Genomic DNA, 22,048 nt, shown 5'->3' on the forward strand with positions numbered 1-22,048 from the left:
ATTGAAAAATACTATTTATTTTGGTTTTCACAGTGCAAATGTTTGTAATAAAAAATAAATATAGAGTGAGCATTGTACACTTTGCATTCCATGATGTAAATGAAATCAATATATTTGAAAATGTAGAAAACATCCAAAATATTTAAATCAATGGTATTCTATCATTGTTTAACAGAGCGATTAATCACACAATTAATCACGATTAATTTTTTTAATCACTTGACAGCTCTGCTTTAAACAGGTTGACAGGAGAGCCTGTCAATATTTCTTCCTTGCTGGCTCATATCCATTTCGGATTCAGAAAAACAGAATCATCTGTAGAGCTTTGAGTTTACAAGCACATTGTCCTGCTTCTCATGAGTCCTAAGTGAAAATGATTAGAACTCTATAAAAGAATCACAGAAATCACAGGTAGAAGATTAGAGATATAAAACATGCAGCAGGTCATCTAACATATCTTTTTGCAGCATCAAGAAAGAAAAGATATTAATCAAGAAAGAAAAACAAATTCCTTTCTTTGCATTTTCCCTAACCTTGCTTTCAGTGAGCTTTCCATATTATTCTCACTAAAGATGTCTTTGGAGTGAACATTCAATCCATGTTAAGGCAATTTTGGCAGAAATACACAACTGCACCATTCAGGGTGCCTTTTTAGGTGAATTGCAGAATGATCCATTAGAATTAAATTTTCAGAAGCAACTGAAGTTATGATTGTAAACTTAGGGTGTGCATTTACATGAAATCTAAAATGTCTTGACCAAATTTCATTTTAGGTAATTACATTGCACCTACCTTAAATTTCTTATGTGGTTTCAGTTGGTGAGTAAAGTGGTTCTTATGTAGTGTGTTTTGTAAAGTGCTGGGATCCTTCTTTATTAAAGGTACTGTATTAATGTGAACTATTATTAGCTAATCAATACAAATGTAATTGTTTCCCCTATAGTCTGTAATGTAACAGTCCATATCACCATCAGACAGTCCATATCACCATCATCATCAAATTAAATTTAAGCCCTTGTTAATGCAATAACAATAAATGCATAAAGGATCACAAGAAAAATATAACGTATCTTACTTCATTCAGAGAGTGATATTGTTCATAATAGGATGCAGAACTGCGGGGGCTGACTGTGTCATTGACAGTTTGTTTTTTGATAACTCCTTGAACATCGTCCATCAAAACTCTGAACAACAAACAAAGATCATAAACCATTCTTAAGCAGTGTCTCCAATTGGTTTGAATTTCTGATTTAATAACTTCACAGCGAGAAATAAGAATCATACTTGTATGGGATGGTGGATCGGTTTAGCTCAGCTTTCACATCATTTATATCGGACACATTAACATAGAAATGGACTTCTTTGTTCTTCATAATGTTTTCAGCCGAAACAGGTTGCCAGAGAACAACCTACAAAGTTTCCAAGAACGTTTTTTTCACAAGGAAAGAAAAAATACTTTACCATTTAGTAAACATCCTGAACACGATCAAAACACAATATATCTCCTCAAACTACTAGGCCGTGTGTGGGAAGCAGTTTTATGTTTCACGTGTTGTGCTGTCACATCATGCTATTGCTTAAAATGAAAAGTGTGTGGGTAAGAAAAATTTATAATAACAGCTGAATATAAATTCGTAAATCAAGAACAAAGGCAGGAACATCACCTTTCATGAGATAATATTACCGGTTTAATATATCTGTTTAGCTAATTATTACAATCCAAATCCTCAAACCAGTGGAGGGTTATTTTTCCTGAGGGTATTTGGGGAATTAATGCAGCTCAGACTAGTCATTTCAGTTATTGTATTCAGTGATTACTTTGATTATAGATGAACCAAATGCCAAAAGGGATTTCAAAATAAATTCAGATGAAACAGCAATATAAAGGCGCCTAGAGAGATTAAAATTGGGCAGAAAATAAAGTGAAATTAATTTTAGTAAAATTCAAGTTAATAAAATGAAAGTTAATGGAATAAAATAAAACTCAGCTATTCAGTGGGAGATTGAAAACTGGGAAGCAATAATGTTGAAAAGACTTAGGGGTGGTAGTGGACAGCAAATTAGACATGAATTTATAATGCCAAAAAAGGCCAGTGCAATTTTTTTGCTGCATGTTCAAAATCAACGTGTCATGCTCTCCTTGGATCTGGTGCAACTACACTTTGAATATTGTATTCATTTTGGTGCACCATACAGGACTATGTTAATTACAGGCGCCAACTTTCCAATGTGCTGGGGGGTGCTTGACCTAGGGGAAAGAGGGGGAAGTGCTGATCAGCAGGGCCCACAGATGAGCAGGAGACACTGGGGGGAAAAGGGGACCTGAGGGGGGTTGCCGATGGGTGCCTAGCATCCACAACTTTTTCCCTATGGGTGCTCCAGCCCCAGAGCACCCATGGAGTTGGCGCCTATGATGTTGAACTTTTTAGTTCACACGAGCAGCATCCACATGGGGCAGTTAGCACCCAACATTTTGGTGTGCTCTGCAATTCATACCCCCATAGTCTGCACTGCAGTGCAACGTAGCTATAACCTTTGGAACAACCAACATAGAGAAAGATTCTGGAGAATATATTCTAAATTTTAGATGAAATTAAGGGACAGATTCCCAAAGGTACTTGGGTACCTAGTTGCCTCTTTAGGTGCTTATGTCCACCATTAGAGGCTGGTGACATTCTCAAAACTAGTGCTTAGCTTCTGCCTAACCCAATAGGCACCTACATTGCTGCTGGTGGGCATTCACAAAACTGCCTTTGTCCTGATGCCACCCCATAGCTAATGAGCTACTTGGAGACCTAGCGCAAGCCAAAGCCCTAACAGTCCCCAAGCGGGATTCTCAAACTGTGTGTTTCCTTGCCTATATTGCCAGCAGGGCCTGATCCCATGGCCATGTGCACAACACACCTTCAGGCTTGGGCCTGCGTGCACGTATACACACACATATACTACATGTTCAGAATACCTAGTAGTTAGGGCACTCACCACGTTTAAATCCCTACTCTGCGTAATTTGGAGTAGGGACTTGAACCCAATTCTGCTTACATCTCAGGTGAATGCCCTTATCACCGGGCTATTAGGTATACTGGGTTGGATTTTTCTCAACCTCTCCTGCTGGAGCTGTTCCACTTTGTATAAAATAATTAAATATTTATTGTAACAGGGACTGGAACCTGAGTCTCCCACCTCCCAGCTAAGTGCCCTGACTTTTGGCCTATAAAGTTAGTCTCCTTCTGACTCAGTGAAGAGTTAATTATTCATGTAAATTGGAACAGTTTCAGCAGGCGACAGAGAGAAAGAGCGCAAGACCTACCCCAGAATACCTCATAGCATGGCAAAGAGAGCACTCACCTAGGATTCAGGAGACCTGGGTTAAAGTCCCTGCTCTAAATCAGGTTGAGTGGGAACTCAGAGCTGGTTTTCTTACATCCCACAGAAATGCCCTATGCAGAGTTCCAGGCAGTGGGAGGCATCTAAGGTCCAAATCAATGGGAGGTAGATACCTAAATACATTTGAAAACCTGGGCTCTAAGCGCCACACTTTTCCTCTGCTATCTCCTGGCAATGAACTCCACAGGCTAACTGTGTATTGTGTGAAAAACTATTTCTTTTATCAGTTATCCTTAAATGTTACATGTTCTGAAACCTTTCACTTTTGTTCCCTTCTTCCCCAGCTGGCTTAGGCTACTTCTCACTCTTCTTTCTTAGGGTTTGTCTACACTTAAAATGCTGCTGTAGCACTTCAGTGTAGACACTACTATGCCCATGGTAGCTAGGTTGACAGAAGAATTCTTCCATCTGACCTAGCAACCTAGCACTGTCTACATAGGGACTTATATCAGTTTAACTACACCACACAGGGGTGTGGACCAGGGTCAAGGCACAAAACATTGAGAGTTGCAATGCCTACATCCCCTATATGAATCTAGCCTTCGGTGCCTATCTCAGGGGCAGACTAGGGGTAAGGCCTGCAACATAGGCTCCTGGGGCTGGAGCACCCACGGGGAAAAAATAGAGGGTACTCAGAACCCACTGGAAGCCCCACAGGACAGCATCTGTCCCTTCACCCCCAGTGCCTCCCTCCTGCCAACAGCCCCGCCAATCAGCTCCTCCCCTTCCTCCCAGCAGCTCCCACCTGCTGCAATCAGCTGTTCCATGGTGTGCAGGAGGCACTTGGGGAGAAGGGGGAGGAGCAAGGGCTGGGAAGAGTCAGTGTGCATGGGGGCAGGACCTTGAGGGAAGGGGTGGAATGGGGGTGGGGTCTGGGGAGGAGTGGGGGTCAACCAACCCACGCCCCCAGCTCATTAGAAAATAGGCAACTCTGGCTTGCAATGCCTAAGTACCTTTGTGAATCTAGCCCTCAATGTATAGTATACGCAGGCCAATAGAGGTTTACATTAGTTTTAAGGAGACATATCATACAATCTGAATGCAATCAATTAAGCTGCTAGGTCTTGAATACCCATTATGAAGGTCATATTCAAAGGTGAATCTAAATCTGGAGGGAGTGTAAACTGGTGTAACTTACACTTTCTTTCCAGCTCCCCTAAAATATATATTGCAGCAACTTACTTATTTGTTCAATAACCACTTTAAGAACACGCAACGTTTACCCCTTCTAGTACATATATCTCTAAATCTGGCCTGCTAAGTCTGAGTATAAGGAAGTTCAATGAAGTCTAAGTTGGCATAACTAAGTTAGCAGAGAGTCTAGCAGGTAAATGAAGTAATACAGGTAACATAAGAATTGTCAGAATCGCTCAGACCCTTGTCCGGTATCCTGTCACCAAAAGTGGCCAGTACTAAGTACATCAGAGGCAGACACAAGAAACTCTGCAGGAGGCAGTGATGGGCTAACTTTCCTTCAGAGGGGGGTTAGCTTATGCCCACAAGCATGGCAGTTTATATCCCTTCCAAAACTCTTGTTAATTTTCAGATATTTATTAGTATAACTCTGTCAGTGTACAATGCTTTGCTGAATCCTCCAAACTCTTGATCCCAGTGATATCTTCTGGCAATAAATTCCACAGGCTAACTATGTATTGTGTGAAAAACTATTTCCTTTGTCAGTTATCCTTAAACGTTACATATTCTGAAAGCTTTCGGTTGCAATAGACATTTTTTGTTCTTATATTAGGAGATGAACGGCAGTGGTCAGTCTATCTTCTATATACCATTAATTACTTAAGACAGTACTGCCTATATTTAAAGTTGTCTGATATTTCCCATTATAAAACCCTGTTTTCAAATGCATTTGCTTTTAATTTTGCTAAACTGGCCTGCTAAATCGAGGTTAAATTTTCCATGCCACATGACAGCTTCAGGCTGATTTTTATTTTTTCAGTTTCAGCTAAAATAGCTCAGCTGTTTCTGAGAACAAGAATTCATTGTTTCGCCCATGTTAAAAAAGTTCTTACAGCTGTTTAATTAAGAAGCATTAGTGCCCTCATGCTTTGGAGCAGGGACTTGAAATTTAGCATGAGGTTGACCTTTGTGTCAAGGATGTGCCTTTCGGCATCCCCATGAAAATCCACCCAAATGTGGGCAAGTTATATCTCTCTGAACATTCTCAGTTCACTCATGATCTGTATAGACTAGTTAGAATTTGGCAGGAAAATTCACGGAATGCTGTACCTTCACTGAGCATGCTTCAACCCAGTACTGCAGGAGCTGAGCAAGACATTCCCTTTGTGATGCTGGAAATCAAATGCCACCTTTGGCCAAGGTCATAGGCATCAGCTAAGAGCTGACAAACTCATAGCTGGAAACCAAACCACTTCACCTGTATGTTAATTTTGTTCAAAATAGGTATTAGTCCTAGAAGAATGTATTTAGTGTTTAGATTCTATGAAATGCCTGTAAGTTGCTGCCTGCATTAATCTCATTTGTAACATCTGCATTCCATGCTGAAAGGTAAAATATAAATTTGTTTTATAATTGTAAAATGCATGCTTTGACCTTGTGAGCTCAGATGGGAGTAGTTCCTCTGCCCATCAAGAAGGACTATGAAGACTTAATGGGCCATCTAGGACAAAAAGCTTTGTTGATTGCCCCAGCCACCCAGGAAGAAGTTAGGGGCAGGAGCCCACGTCCCATTGGTTTGAACTCTGGGGGAAGGTCATATAGAGATGCTCACAAGATGAAATGGTGATCTTTTTGTTGTTTGAATTTTCACAGGGCCAGAGACACTAAACTAAGGCAGAAATCCCCAGGAGTTACCCGAGGTCTGCCCTGAAAGACATTTTGAATTGACAGATAACTACATCTCTGTCATCTTTAGGAAGTGTAGATGGTAACTCATTTGTGGGTATGTTTGCTTACTTTAACCTGTAAATTACTCTCTCAGTTTTTTTCCCTAGCTATTAAACCTTTAGACGGTTTATTACAAGATTGGCTTCGGGCGTTGTCTTTGGTGTAGGAACTAGGGTACCAATTGATCTGGGGTAAGTGACTGGTCTTTTGGGATTGAAAACAACCTGATTATTTTGTGGTTTTTGGTGTAAGTGACCATTTGTCACTCAGTCCAGTTTGTCTGAGTGTCAAGATAGACTGGAGAGCGTAATGGGTCTGTCTGAGACTCCATGGTAAGACTATTATAGTGATCCAGGAATTCAAACTTGTTACCGGGTAGGTGAAATCTAATAACAGAACATACCCCCAAACAGATGGTATCTGCCCTTTTTTTGACAGTCTGCCCTGAGGTTGGCACTCTCAGTTGTGAGCCACTCCAGACAGCAGGAAACCCTTTACTGACTCCTCCTGGCTTCTGGGGGTGTGTGGCACCATGGACTGGAACTGCATGCAGAGAGATTGTCTCTCCTTTGCTTTCAGTGCCTCCCTCTCTTCTGCTGTCCAGCCACACTGGAATGCAGAGTGAGGGAAGAGGGGATTACAATTGCCAGAGAGAGAGATGGAGAGAGGGTGATCCAGAGCTAGAAGGTGGGAGGCAGCAGAAGGGGAGGGAGACCGGAGCTGGTCTGGAGGAGGTGGATAGGAGCAGTTAGTGATGGAAATAAGAAGCTGGAGGGAGGGATAGGATAGGGGAATGGTGGGAGGGTGACAAGTGTCAGAGGAGCAAATTGGACAGAGACAGGCTATGGGCACAGGGGCTGTTAAAGGCTCTTGTGATCAGGGACACATCAGGGATCCTGGTAACGACACTGAATAGGGAAATAGTTATGCTTTTCATTACAGGATACTGACTGCAAACGAAAATATGATAAAATAATGGGGAAAGTGCTTTAGAAGAAATTTGGATGCCTTATTTTAATTAAACACTCTTTCCTGCAATCGCAGATAGAAATCACAAAATCTGCCTGGTGTTCTATGAGATTATTAGTTCTAAATGAAGAGATTCTTATCATCTAAACTCTGTCTTTAGCGAAACACCACCAAGCCCTGTAATATCCAATCCTGCGTGTTGGGTTCCTAGAAGTCATATGGTTAGAAATTGCATTAACTTATACTCCTGGGACTTCCTGACAACGATTTTACCAACCATCACACGTCAGTACTTCATCATCTTTGTTTTGTTGCTGCTAATATACAAAATCAATTACATAATTCTGAAATCAGGTGCTTGATATAATGTGATAAAACGTTATCAGTCAACGGAATCTGCTCATCTCAATCAGTAGACATTAAAATGATGGAAATAAAGCATCCATTATGCTTCTACAAACTAAAAATATATACAACATAAGAGAATGAAAAGGGGAGCTAAGTCTTCCTCCCAGAGGAACGGCATTGGCATGCCTGAGAGCAGAATTTGGCTTAGAGTTTATAGAGAACAAATTACCTCAAAGTTGGTGGTTAAATTTTGAAGGAATTCAGCTTGTCTGTTTGATCGTGGGAGAGCCCATAATACTTGATCACTGGAAAGAAAAAGACATTCAGAAAAAGCAAAGGCTTTGAGCCTGTGCATGGAAACATTCTGTATTAATGTACAAGTCTGAACAGTCCGTCTCAGTCTCAATTGGCTTCTCTGACTTGGGTGCTAGGGGAGCTGAAGGAGGTTCAAGCAATGAAAATGCTGGGCCAGATTCTATCCCCTCCTTGGGGTCCCTTTGCATTGCTGAAAAGTCCCTGGATCTCCCAAAAACGGAGCAGCCCCCAGCTGATAAAAAGCTGAAGTAGACAGTTCTTACATTGCTCTCCCATAGCTCAAGGGTGTGTCTGGAACCAGCCTGACCTATTTTAGAGCAGCCCGAGCCTCTAAAGGACATCAGGGCTGTTGTATAACTGGTCCCAGGATTAGGAAGCTGCAGCTAGCTCTTATGCTACAGTCCCCAGAGGATGCTGAGTGCAGCAGAGAAACTGGCCCTCTCTCTTTACTTGTTGAGGGCATACTGTGAGCTCCTGATGGCATGTCTTGGATTGCCTCAAAACATGAATATGCTCTTCCTTATCCAAATTAAAGGTGCCGCAGCTCTCTTTTCTTCCCAGCACCCAATCCTGTCCATCTCCCCCTTCCTTTGCTCCCCTCCCCTCCCCTACTCTACTATACTATCTACCTGCCTGCAGGTGGTTTGGAATCCTGTATACCACTGGCTTGCTCCTCTCTCTCATTCTTTACAGATACTGATAGTCATCATCCTGCTTGAAACCCACAGCCAGAGTGGCTAGCTATCTGTTGTGCCGATTAGTGCCCCAGTTGTTCAGTCCAAGGCTAGGTGTCCTTCCTCTGCCTGTATCCCTCACCCAAATCAGTGCCTGTTCACCACTGTAGGGAGGGACTGAGATTGGAAGCAGACCAGAGATGTACACATGCTGCTGACTGGGAGTTAAGAAATAACTTTCAATCCCTATGTAAGTGCAGAACAGTGGTGGTTTGAATGCACCCTTATCAGGGAGTTAGGAGAAGTTTGAAATAGTATGTGTATATCAGTGATGCCAAGGATTGGCTGGCCTTAAGAGTGAGATTTACAGCCCCAAAGAGTCAGGTGGTCTGTTAGGTCATTGCTTAAGACAGAGACTCTCATCTTTGGTCCTTGGCAACACCCAATAGTCCAGGTTTTTAATCCAACCAGCACTTAATAGTTCGTTTCAAAATGTGCACTGTTTAATATTGCATATGGAACACTTAAATGTCCTCATTCATAGTAAGTCTAGGGCATGTGAGAACTCTAGATGCAATGCAAAACAGTGGATTTTAATAAAAACAATTATTTGTACAGGTTGGAACAAAAACCTGGGTGATTGACGATCCCTGAGACATGAATTTGTCCAGTGTGGTTTAAATTGTATTTTGCAAAACCCTCCCTCTTTTGATCAAGTCCTGCTCGTTTTTTGGGTGAACTCAGATTTTTTTTAACCGCCAAGTATTCACACACGCAAACAACCTCCCCACCCCCTCTGCATAACTTCTTCTCTCCTCTCGCGTGCATATAGAACACGGGCCTGTACTCTCTATGATTACCACAGTACACAAGTTTGGAAAGTGGCTTTCCAAGTTCTAAGCCCTGTGCCTGAGGCCCTAGATATATTGTTGTCTCTTAAAGTACCTGAGTAAAAATATTTTAAGTCTTTATATATTTACTCAAAATGAGTGGGATAAGCTTAGGAATCTGTGTGGGAGTGAGACAGCTTGCTAATGAATGAGTCTCACACCCAATGAAAAAGACTTGACGTGTCTGGTGTATAAGTAGGTACAGGGATCGGGGAAAGGAGCCAGGGCAGGTCTGAGCCCCATTTCCATTTTCGTGGAGTGGAAGCGGTTGACCCAGAATCCCCATGGAGTTGGTGACAGTGCATGAAGCAGGCTCTTGAAAGATGACTGACAACACCATTTCAGAAAATTGCCCTTAAAACAAAACAGACAGGGCTCTCAAAACATGTAGTTTTAATCTGTGGATCATGATTGTCACAACCCACTGGTGTGATTTATTTCTAGCTGTGACCTGACTGAGGCTAGCAACCAAGTGATTTATCATTTCTGCTTTTAGCTGTGCTCCACACAATCAGGCAGAATCAACAATGTGCCACCTTCTCCACACACCCCCACCTTCATACGAGAGAGAATCAAACGGCAATCGGAGTTATGCAGCACTGGCTACTTTCCCACTTCTCAGGGCAAGTGCTCTACATAACTTGTGATTGGGGTTGTTTTGAAATGGAGCTCGTCTCCTGATGCTGCTATCTACCATGGGAGTTAATTTTACAAAAGGTGCCTGAACCGGGCTGCCTGCATGTGACTTCTTCATGTAGTTTCCATTGCTCACTATAGTGCAAAGTATTACAATGAGGTGACTGTTGTGTATTCATACCACTATCTTCTGTTGGATGGAATCAGAACTGCTCCGCTGACTGTTATAGGCATTAAATTAGTCAACAGTTAATGGAGATTCTCATATAACTTATGTTGGAGGGGCCTGTGCTTTTGGAGCATAAGGATCTGAGTTCTGTCCTTACTGCTGTTGTGAAATTTGAGATACTATAGTGTGCACTCTGGAAACAATTGTGAAATCCTACTGATAGATCTGGAGGACAGGAACTGAGAATTCTTATCCTAGACCCTTCCCAATCTGGCTTCTGTCACTTTCCCGTAACTGAAACCACTCTTGCCAAAGTCTCTAATGACCTCTTCCTGGCCAAATTTAGAACTAATACTCCATCCTCACCCTCCTTGACATGTCAGCTACCTTTTACATCATTGAACATGCTTTTATTCTTGAAACCCAGTCCTCCCTGGGCTTCCATGACTTTATTCTCTCCTGGCTTTCCTCCCTTCTCTCTAGTTGCTTTTCAGCGTGTCTATCAAGGGATCCTCCTCATCCCCCCTCCAACTTCCTATGAGTGTTCCCTAAGGCTCTGCGCTTGGTACCTTTCTCATCTTCCTCTGCACCTTAGCTCTGGGTAATCTTATGTGCAAAGACAAATTCAACTACCATTTCCATGCTGACAACTCACAGATCCCTCTCTACTCCAGACCTGTCTCCTTCTGTCCAAACTAAAATTTCAGACTGTTTCTTTGACATCTCCTCATGGATGTCTAGTTGCCAATTCAAACTCAAAACAGAGCTCTTAATCTTCCCTGCAACCTCTCCCCATTATCTCCTTTCTCGATAATTGTGGACACCACCACCATCCTGCCTGTCATTCAGGCCTGTAACCTGGGTTTCATCTTTGACTCAGACCTCTCTCCAGATCCTCATATCAAGTCTATGTATAAATCATGCAGATTCTTTCTGGATAACATATCTATGATATGGCCTTTCCTGTCAATCTACACAGCTAAAGCTCTCATCCAATGTTTTCATCATCCCATGTCTCAATTATTGCAAAATCCTTTTCTCAGGTCTTGATAAATGCAGTATTGCCCCACACATATTTATTCAGAATGCTGCTACAAAGATCGTTCTGCTAGTCAATTGCATTGACTATGTCAATCTTCTCTTTGCATCCCTCCACAGTTTGCTTTCTCTATCTCTTTGAAACATGAGCTACTTGTCTTTAGTTTCATGCCTTCATGCCTATGCCTACCTATCATTTCTCCTCTGATCGGCCATCACCCACTTGTTAAATTTTCAAACACCTTTAGTATTTCTCTCATGTTGTCCTTCATGCTTGAGAGCTGCTCCTTGTAAACATCAGCAAAGCTACCTTATTATCCACCTTCACATCCCTCCTTATAGCTCTCATTTCCAATGATGACTACAAAAAACTTGGCAACGGCCAGACTCTGACGTGCTGAGAGACTATTGTCAGTCATGCTTCCCACTATTGTCTCATTATGTTCTTGTACTCAGGGACGGCTTTAGGCCGATTCCCCCGGAATCGGGCACCGCTCCTGCACTTAAGAGGGCCCCATGCCTTAGGTGCCTTTTTAATTTTTTTTTACATACCTGGTGGCGGTCCGAGTCTTCGGCAGCACTTTGACGGCAGAGAGGTCCTTCACTCGCTCCAGGTCTTTGGTGGCAATTTTGCGGCAGGGGGGTCCGGAGCGAGTGAAGCTGCTGAAGTGCCGCCGAAGACGCAGACCACCACCAGATATTCGAATCAGGCCCCGCAGTTCCTAAAGCCGGCCCTGCTTGTACTCCGTCATCAGTCAGTCTGTATCCATGCATTGTCATTTATCGTCTACATAGATTGCAAGCTCTCTTTTTGTTCTGTTTGTATATTGCGTAGCATAAAGGAATCCTGGTGTACAACTAAGTCTCTTGGGTACCATAGTACAAATAGTATATAAGAATAACAGGTGGCCAGGGATTTGTTACAGCTTCTTTCTGGCAGCCATGAGTGTCCTTAATCTCACCAAGTATGTGTCTTGTTTTCCTCCCCTACTCATGGTTTGTATATTTGACACATAAAATTGTCCCTCATGACTAAGAATTAAGATATTTCATGACAATGGAGATCAGAGTTATGAACAATGGAGTTTGTTCCCTTCCACACACCTTTTAGGTGCTGTAAAACAGTCTCCACCTTTATCCCCTCCCTAAAACAGTTCAGTGAGATGAACACAGAGGTGACTCCAGACACCAGCGAAGCAAGCGTGTGCCTGGGGCGGCAAGCTGTGGGGAGTGACCTGCAGGTTGCTGTGAGGGCGGTGTTTCTGCGGGAGGTTCGCCAGTCCCACGGTTTTGGCGGTAATTCGGCGGCGAGCACACTGAAGGCGTGGGACCGGCAGAACTGCAGAAACACCGCCAAAGGCTGCCTGGCTGCCATGCTTGGGGCAGCAAAAAACATAGAGAGGCCCCTGGATGGACACATTCCAGTGTTGACAACTTTCATGATCTTATCACTAGTCTTGCAGTATTTGGCATTTTTCTTAAAGGCCTACCTTCTGGAATCATGCTACAGGCTTTGAGGTTACAGAAAAAAGCCTGGAAATGTGATCCCTAAATGCTCTGACATCAGTAGTCAAATAAAATGTATTAGTTTTGAAATCTGTGATACAGGAAGGCCAGGGACCAGTGGGAGAGTGGGAGAGGGGAAGTATATAAGCCCTAGGCTAATTAAGGTGACTAGGGAGGGTTGCTGCAGGTTAATTGGAGCACCTGTTGTCAGTTAAAGCCCTGTTAGCAACCTAATAAACCCTCCGGCTTCAGGCAGTCAGGGGAGAAGGAGAGAGGACTGGAACTTGGAGGTGTGCTATGAGACTTGGAAGATCAGAAAACCTGAGTAAGGGAGACCCTGCCCCAGCAGGGGAGGGAGACTCCCTCCCCCAGCATCTAAGGACTGAAAGTACCCCACCCCAGAGGGAAGAAGGCAAGGACCCGCAGGGATTGAGAGGGGCTAGGACTCAGAGTGAGGAGCAAACCCAGACCCCTCCCTGCTTCCCTCTTTTATCAGTTTACTTGGCCACTAGTGGGGCACTTGGTGCCCCAAGAGCAGGGGCAAGGGGTGGCATCTTAGCCCTTGACCAAGAAAAGCGCAGGGCCCACCATACTACATCGGCCATCTTGTCACACATCTCACAACTTTTCAGCCAATTTCAATGATTTTAGGGGACCTGACTCATGATTTTTGAACACTTGGGGTTGGAAATACTGCATTTTGGCTGACTATGTCAAATCTTAACTATTGTGTTTAAATATTAAAAAAAGCTTCAGCTGGTGTAAATTGGTGTAGCTTCATTGACTTCACCCAAAGGTTATTTTAATGAGCCTGTCCACTTTCTTCCCTATTTATCTCATTGTGTATAACCAGTTGTAACCTGTATTTAAGTAACCATTGGAAAATGTGATTACAACACAAGGCAATTAAAACAATCTTGTGTTTAGGGCACAAGACTAGGAGCCAGAAGACTTGGATCTAGCTTCTATTCCCAGTTCTGTCACAAACATTTAATGTGAACCTGAGTAAGTCACATAAGAGTGTTGTGAGGTTTAGTTCATTAATATTTGTATAGTGGTTTGATATCTTCTGATGATGGGTGCTATTTAATCATGATTATTTTTGTTACTGGGTTTGCTCAATACAGTTACAAGTTGCATTATCTTTTTATCTCCACATATCACAGTGTTTCAGGTTTTAAAACCAACTGAATATTAGAAAATATAATCTTTTTGGCTGTTTTTGTTTCTGGCATCTGTTTTCATGTTTTTACTAGAGCTTTTTGGTTTCAGGCCATTTCTGAGGTTTATCAATAGGCAGCAATAAAGCTGCTTCTCAGATGTCATATGAGGATGAAATGGTTATTTGAAAATGAATTATGGCAGGAAAAAACAATCATAAAAACTCTTTTAGAAAGAAAACAGATTGTTAGCACTTTCAGAAATGATTTCTATTTCCACTTCAAGAAGTAATTCATTTAAAACCTTGTTTTAAGGCAAATGAAGCAAATTATTTTTTCCCATTAAGCTTAAGTATGCCATTTAACTGCATTCCAGAGCACTGAATGAGCAGAATTGATTTGCACTTAGACCAAAAAGAATAGTTTTAATATGATTAAAAACATAGGATTTATGGTTGTAAAGGAGACATATATTAATTTCATTGCCTATGTCATCTATATATTATATTGATCTATACATCCAATTACAAATACAATAAATAAGCTTAGATCTTTGTAAAATGTTTGTTTATACCAGTAGGAGATATTATGGTTCAGCCAGACAGCCTTCCATACCCACACCCACTAAAAGACAGGTAACACTAGGAGTTTTTTACCTTTGAAAAGTGAAGACATGTTTCTGCTGAATGCAGATAGCTAGAGTGACAAATAGAAGGTAAAACTTCATCTCAGCAGCATCTGCCATGAAATCAAGTGCAGTTAGAGAAGCCAAGGGTTCAGGACCTATACTATTGATTTCTAAAACCATTATTTGAAGAGTGGTTAAAATTTAATACTGTCACTGTTCTCTATCCCCTGCTTCCTGTGGTTGAGTAAATGTGACTTAATTCCTGTGGGAGATTCTGTTCATATTGATGAAGTAAATACTAGAAGGGACATGGTACATTTTAATCATTTTCAGATTGATGAGTCACTTTGTCTTCTGACCTTTTAAATCATTTTTTTGTGGCTACAAAACTGGGGCCTAAACAAAAAAGCCACATTGATGCCTAAGTTGTTGATGTTATCATTCTATACAGCATACAGGAGATCATAGTCTAATGTGAAACGGGGATGGTGCTCTCAGTCCCAACAGAAGGAGATAGATATCCATGTTATTCTCTCACTACTTCAGATCAGGATTGGAACACATCTCCTAGACCTGCTTCAACCGCAGCTGACCTTGCCAACTTTTGGTGCTGCATTGGCCAACTCCTGCAGAGCAGGAACTGTGGGCTACTTGCATTGCCGCACCCCTTCTCTTGGGAGATTTTTCTTTGCTGATCCCCAAAGCCTGGATTTTCCACTGGTGGAAGCCAGGTAGTGAATCAGGCGCTCAAGGTTTAGCTTTGTGATGGAAGTACTAACTGTTTTGCATAGGATTCCTCCTGTCCTACAATCCAGAGAGAAGCACTGGTGCTTTCTGCTTTTAGGCCCAGTGAGACAGAGGGGAAAATATAGAAACAATAGTGCTTCAGATGAAAAGTAAATGCCCAAAACTTTTCCTGTATCTTTGTTAGTTGCTTCATGTAATACTTGAAGTAAGATAAGTGATGATACAGAGGTGAAGAACCCAAGGATCAATGGGGAGCAACAGGGGATAGACTTCTGAGTTATATTCTCAGCTTTGGTAGTGGTCTGTGCCAAAGTTTAACTATATAAATACATGCAATAATATGTACCTCCCTCAAAGGAATGGTGTGAATCGTAATTCCAAAGTGCTTGAAGATCCTCAGATGAAAGCTGTACAGACATGCACAGTATTCTTTAATAAATACAGCTGAGTCTTTTAAACTAAGGACATTTCTTGAATGTATCATAAGACAAATAATGGATCCCAACATAGCCAAAAATGAAAATAAGCCAAAGGAAAATACCTCTAATGTGTCAGTAAAAATACATGAATCATAAAAAAGACCCTGAATTACAAAAGAAGGCCAAGACTGGTTGAGCAGGACATAGGAAATGAAAAATAATAACTAATAATAAAAAGAGTCACTACAATGCCACCCATTACTGCCTAGATTTTGAAGTCCCTTTCTTATCTTTTCTAGACTTTGTACAAATAAATATCAGCTTCTAGTAAGTTACACAAACAGTTCTCAGATAAGGAAGCAGTGAGCACTCTGCCACAGTGGTTGATGTTTAAACCAATGGTTCAAGTGCTCCTCTGTCATAAGAAAAGCTGCCTGCTGCACTGAGACCAGGTTTCCAGAGGGCTCTGGATAAATCAACAATTTGTCTGTAGAAATAACGGTCTCTCTTCATTTTGAAATGTGTAGTAAAGTAGACTATTGGAGGATAGTACAATCTGAAGACTGAGCTTCAAAGCGGATGACAATGTAGCAGAGACCCTAGGAAATAATGTATTATAGTCATCCAGACTATTAATTTATGTAGTTAGCTGATTGGTTAATAGGGTTAAAGAAAACCCTATTAAACCATGTCATTCCTAGGTTTGCCCCTCCTAGATCTATTAACTCCAACCAAAAAACTCATTTTACTGCCCACATTATTCAAGCCCTTGCAAAGGCCCTGAGTATTACCTAGCTTTTACACACACCTTAAAAACCACCATCCTCAAAACAAATAAAAAAAATAAATCACACTTTGAAACTTAAACTCTCTAAACTGTGCTCAAACTGAGCTAAAATGGCTTCAAGCCCTGCCTCTGGCCCTTTTGGCAGTTCCCACTGCCCCCAGAGGCCGGCTCCATCTCTCACCTTTTAAACTTTTATTTGGCAGGCCATACACCGAATTTGCGAATCCAAAACCTGTAACTAATTTAGCCACTTAAAATAACAAAAAAATAACCAAATATATTGTTTCCCTCCAAACTACTCTCACCTCTCTCCACAGGTACGCAGCTCAATTTCAGTCCCTACCCGCTGATGTCCCTGCCCATCGGATCATTCCAGAAAACTGGGTCTATATAAAAAAATAAAAACACAAGCCTCTCCAGCCCCGGTAAGCAGGCCCTTTCCAGGTCCTCCTTACTTCTCAAACTGCAGTTCAAGTGCAAAAAAACCCAACACTTAAATTCATCACACACAAGTCAAGCTAGCCCCTGGGCCGGGGCAAGAAGCAAACAACTCCGGACCTCAAGGGAGCCCCTCCTGCTCTTCCCACCGCGACCCGGAGGAGCCAAAAGCAAACAATACCTAAAAGGCTAAGCCTCTCAAAAAACTAAAGCTCCTGTTCCAACAAAATAAATCCTAAAACTTTACTAACTATAAATTTCTGGAGGGTAATACAATAGTTACTTGCTTTCAGTTTGCCCTTTATACATGCCAATCCCCACCCAGCAATTAAGTCCTTACAGCAACTGACTACATTGGAACACCTGTCTAATTGCTGGCTGTGCCACCAAACTCATTCAAAAAAATAAAATAAAGTTGTGGGCTGTTCCTGCAAATCTCTCTGAAGTACTCTCCTTGCAGGTAGTACAAAAAACTAAATAAGCCTAAATAAAAAAATACCAGTATAATAAATACAAAAAAAATCTAAAATTTGGCATTATTACTGGGCAGCTAAGGGAGTCCCTCTTTTTAATATCCTTAAAATTGGGTATAACCTGCCCCTTTATTTAAAAGATACTAAAAAAATTTAAAAAAAAAATTAAGCTACCTTCCCCTTAAGGCCTGTAACCAAACCCTTCAGTTTAATATTAAAACTAAAACATTTCCCCCTTTAAATACTTCTAAAAATGCTCCAAAATGCCCTTGCCTCCTAGACGGGGCCTTTACTGTAAAAGCAACAAGCATTCTATATAAAAAAAAAAAATCTCCTCGTTCCTCCCGCTGGGCCCTGTAAATAATACTTATACATTTTATATAAATATTTACTCTGGCATTGCATTGCCTCACCCATCCCTTAAAAAAATGTCAGAATGCCCACAGCCCATAAAATCGCTTGCAAATTTTACAGCTAATTTGTTTGCTGTTATGTATTGTGTGGGCATCCTAAATGCTACCCATGCCCTAAAACACTTAAATATCTCCCATTAAAAGTGCCAAAACCGCATGCAGTGGAATATATTAGTGACCCGACGCCACCAAGTAGCGGGTAATACCCTTACCCTCTGTTTAAAAACCCCTGGCTTGTATTTTATCTGTGGCCATAGCGCCTACAAAGCTCTCCCTCCCAGCTGGCAGAGTCAGTGTGGTGTAGCCTGGGTATTGCCTAATGTTCAAATTAACACCACGTTAAATTCTAGTCAAATCCTCAACTTAAAAAACTATTCTCACAAGCTTTTTACCCCCTCCATAAAAACTAAAACCAAGTGTGCCAAAAATCCCTTAGTTGCTAGGCAAACAAAATTTCATTCCTTTGTCCGTGCGTTCATTCCTAAATTAAAAGTAGCTAAACTAAAAAAAAGCAATTGTAAATATTTCTGCAAAACTTAAAAAAGCAGCTAATGCATCAATAAACGCTTTCCAAAAATTGCAACAAAAAATTAATAAAATAGCAAAAATAGCTATGCAAAATAAACGTGCTAAATGCCATAAATGCTAAGTTAAAAAAAAACTTATGCTCACATAAAAAAAAAGTTGCTTTTATATTAATCACTCTAGCTTAATTAAACAAAATTTACAAGCTATTAAAAATGCTGCTGTTGTTTTCCATGCTGTATCTCTTAATCACACCTTTAGTTTTAAAAACCTTCTCCCAAACCTTGGGTCACAGTTTACTGGCCTTTTCCGTACAATTATTAAATACATTATTTTCTGTCTTTTCTTTCTATATATTGTTTAAATAATAATACAATGTGCAAAATATCTGTGTAATGTTGTAGCCAAAGGTTCTGCTGTCTGTAAAACAACTCAGTACCTGTCTCTTCAGCTTAATCGTAAATTACATAACAGGCCTGGCAATCTGGGCTTGCCAGGCCAAAAAAAAAATTGTAAAAGCTGACTGCCCCCCCTTAATAGTTTACAAGCGGCCAGTAAAAAGGGGAGATGTACACAGTACTGCTCAAAAACACAATAGCCTAAACTTTTGCTCTCTCTCTTTTCTTCTGCCTCAAAGCAGAAAAATCCTGCTCCAAACCAGTCAGTACTACCCAAATAACAAAAGCACAAAATTTTATACCTACCAATCAAGTGTTAACACACTAGGATCTTTATCTAAATATATATAAAACATTTATAAAATTTGTGTAAAACAAAGTCTTTTGTACCAAAGTACAGGCTCTTCTTTTTCTGCAGAATAAAGCATTTTTCCTTATCCCTGTCAGGCTGTTAATTGGCTCTCAGCTAGGCAGACCCGATATTTCGGTAACACTATTGGAGGATAGTGCAATCTGAAGACTGAGCTTCAAAGCAGATGACAGTGTAGCAGAGACCCTAGGAAATAATGTATTATAGTCATCCAGACTATTAATGTATGTAGTTAGCTGATTGGTTAATTGATAAATGTATTCATCACCACAGTCTCTAGTCATTGTATTAGTTATAGAAACAACAACTTACTGGACAATAACACTGAAGAGTTTTATTCCACTGTGAAACCAGAGCCTCTTACATACACGCACAAACATCACTCCAAACTCACTCCTAGGTAGGCAAAAAAATAAATTGTTTCACAAGATTCACTTGACACTAGAAAGTCTTGTTGCTCTCTGTCCATGGTTACTAGACTAACTGTATTTCTGAGCTCTCCTGGTCTTTTTGAGTGCACCCTCCTCAGGTCTCCTTTCTCTTGGGAGGGAATCATGTGATTTTCACTCTCAGAATCTGCCCTGGGCTGCAGACCTCTGTTCTCAACCACAACTATGTCATCAGGCCTGATTTATCTTCAATGTGTGCATTTCTGGCCCCACTGAGAGCAATGACAGTGATAACCAGTAACCAGACAGCCTTCTTAAAGCAGAGTATTATTTATTTAGAACCAAAGCATTTAAGAACAAATAGACATTAAAATAATAAACCAGTCTATTGGCATACCTGCCTCTCCCTAAGCCTTGCCATCCCCTGGGTCTGGGAAAGCCCAGCTTCTTTAGAGCCTCTGTCAGTCTCTGACAACTGACCTCTCCCTTTCTCTCCTGAGAAGGGCTTTTTAATTGTTTTCTGTCCTTTCGATCTCTCAGCTCCCAGTCTGGCAGTACCAGGCTTGTATCTGCATTGGAGACACAGTATAGGATCCCCAAAGCTAATAGCTTTCCCCATTATCTTTGAAGGTGTGTTGGAGATTGCTTATCTAGATCTATTGCTGTTCTTTCCTGCTTACTCATCCAACAACTCTCACTGAGTTAAATCGATATAGGCATATAATAAACATTCCACTAGCCTCATCTAGCTTTACAGTCTGCCTCAATTACAAGGCCATATATACCAGATTCATAATATTATTAAACTATTCCTAGATGAATTAGGTCAGTGTTTCTCAAAGTGGGGTCGCCACTTGTGTAGGGAAAGCCCCTGGTGGGCTGGGCTGGTTTGTTTACCTTTGCTGCTCCAGGTCAATGGGAGCTGCTGGAAGCAGGGTAGGCCAAGGGACTTACTGGCCGCCGCTTCCAGCAGCCCCCATTGGCCTGCAGCAGCGAACTGCAGCCAGTGGGAGCCGTGATCAGCCAGACCTGCGGACAGAGCAGGTAAACAAACTGGCCCGGCCCGCCAGGGGCTTTCCCTACACAAGCGGCAACCCCAGTTTGAGAAACACTGATTTATCGCGTCTAGTATAGATGCGATAAATCGACTGCCGAGTGCTCTCCTGTCGACTTCGGTACTCCACCAGAATGAGGAGCTCAAGCAGAGTCGATAGGAGAGCATCAGCTGTTGACTTACCACAGTGAAGACACTGCAGGAAGTAGATCTAAGTATGTCGACTTCAACTATGCCATTCATGTAGCTGAAGTTGCGTACCTTAGATTGACTCCGTGCAGTAGTTTATACAAGCCCTAAGATTGGGATACCCAAAAACCAACACCCTACCTAAGCTAGCCAATGTCATGGTGAGGGATGTGTCCTAAGCCCCGTCTGTTTCAGGACATTTGCTGCCTAAATCTGGTCTTCCAGCCACTCATTCTGCTGCTGGCCATTCCATCTGCTTTGACATCTGCTTCAGTTCACCCCACTGCTACTCTGCTCACTCCACTGCACCTTTGGGATATCTTGAAGTCCCACCACTTAACACAGTTTCCAGTAATTTCAGTTGTTAGTGGGGAAGCCTCCCTGCTGGTGCAGGCTGGGCAATCTCTTTCACCAGAAACACTATCCCAAAGCAGGCCTAATGTTTAAACCTGGTTATCAGTGATTTCAGCTCTAGTAGTCCGCAACAAAAGACTCTCAACTGAGTCTTAATCAGCTCAATTATTACACAGTGAAGAGAGAGAGAGTGAGTGCCTACAACCCTTAGGCAGCACCCACACCATCTTATACAAACTCCTGTCTCCACCCTCTCTCTTCTCCATGGGGCTTTGGCACCTCTATCCCCTGCTTAGCAAGTACAGTTCGGATAAGGGTCAACCCCTCAATCAGGGCATCCCAAGCACAATTCAGCTGCCCTTGATTCACACAACTAGAACAACAACTCTTTATTACCCTTACACTCAATAACAAAGTGACTTGCAATCCAATACCAGCCAAAAGTGATCATTTGGGCAAAGCAGCTCGATCATGCTGCACATCTAGCAAAGTAGATGTGTCTATGCAAACAAGGTTGGTTCATGGAGTCTTCTCCCTTAGCTCATCACTAGATGTCAGGAGAGAGCTCATGCATACCCTGTTTACACAGTGGTTAGAGCCCACTTCTGAAAAGTGGCAGATCCCTGTTTTAACTCCCTTCTCCCCTTATGTGGACAAGGGATTTGAAGAAGGGGTCTCCCACATCCCAGATAAGTACCCTAACCAGTGAGCTAAAAGTTACAATTGAAGTCCTTCTCCTCCTCACCTTCCCTTTTGTGTGCTTGTCTGTGAGGCTTGATCCAGTAGCTGTGTTTGGAGAACACCTACTAGATTGGGCCCTGAAGAAGAGTTAGGTGGACAAATGCCTATTTTCTTCCATTTCGTGAATTACTCAGGGCTTAGCCATCTGGACTACTAGAATTAGGAACAA

The 22,048-nt window shown here is 41.7% G+C and overlaps 1 protein-coding gene across 1 annotated transcript in view; it reads right to left on the minus strand.

Moving 5' to 3' along the window:
* Nucleotides 1-14,762, minus strand: part of CPB2 (carboxypeptidase B2) — a 34,228-nt gene extending 19,466 nt beyond the window's left edge. Inside the window, exons 1-4 of the mRNA XM_050949870.1 lie at nucleotides 14,611-14,762; nucleotides 7,796-7,871; nucleotides 1,285-1,409; nucleotides 1,076-1,184 (exon numbers count right to left, since the gene is read on the minus strand). Of these exons, the coding sequence (XP_050805827.1) occupies nucleotides 1,076-1,184; nucleotides 1,285-1,409; nucleotides 7,796-7,871; nucleotides 14,611-14,762 (462 nt within the window). The remainder of the gene's footprint in view (nucleotides 1-1,075; nucleotides 1,185-1,284; nucleotides 1,410-7,795; nucleotides 7,872-14,610) is intronic.
* Nucleotides 14,763-22,048: the final 7,286 nt, after the last annotated feature.

The sequence above is a fragment of the Gopherus flavomarginatus genome, chromosome 1 (genome assembly GCF_025201925.1).
Source record: "Gopherus flavomarginatus isolate rGopFla2 chromosome 1, rGopFla2.mat.asm, whole genome shotgun sequence".
Lineage (NCBI taxonomy): Eukaryota > Metazoa > Chordata > Testudines > Testudinidae > Gopherus > Gopherus flavomarginatus.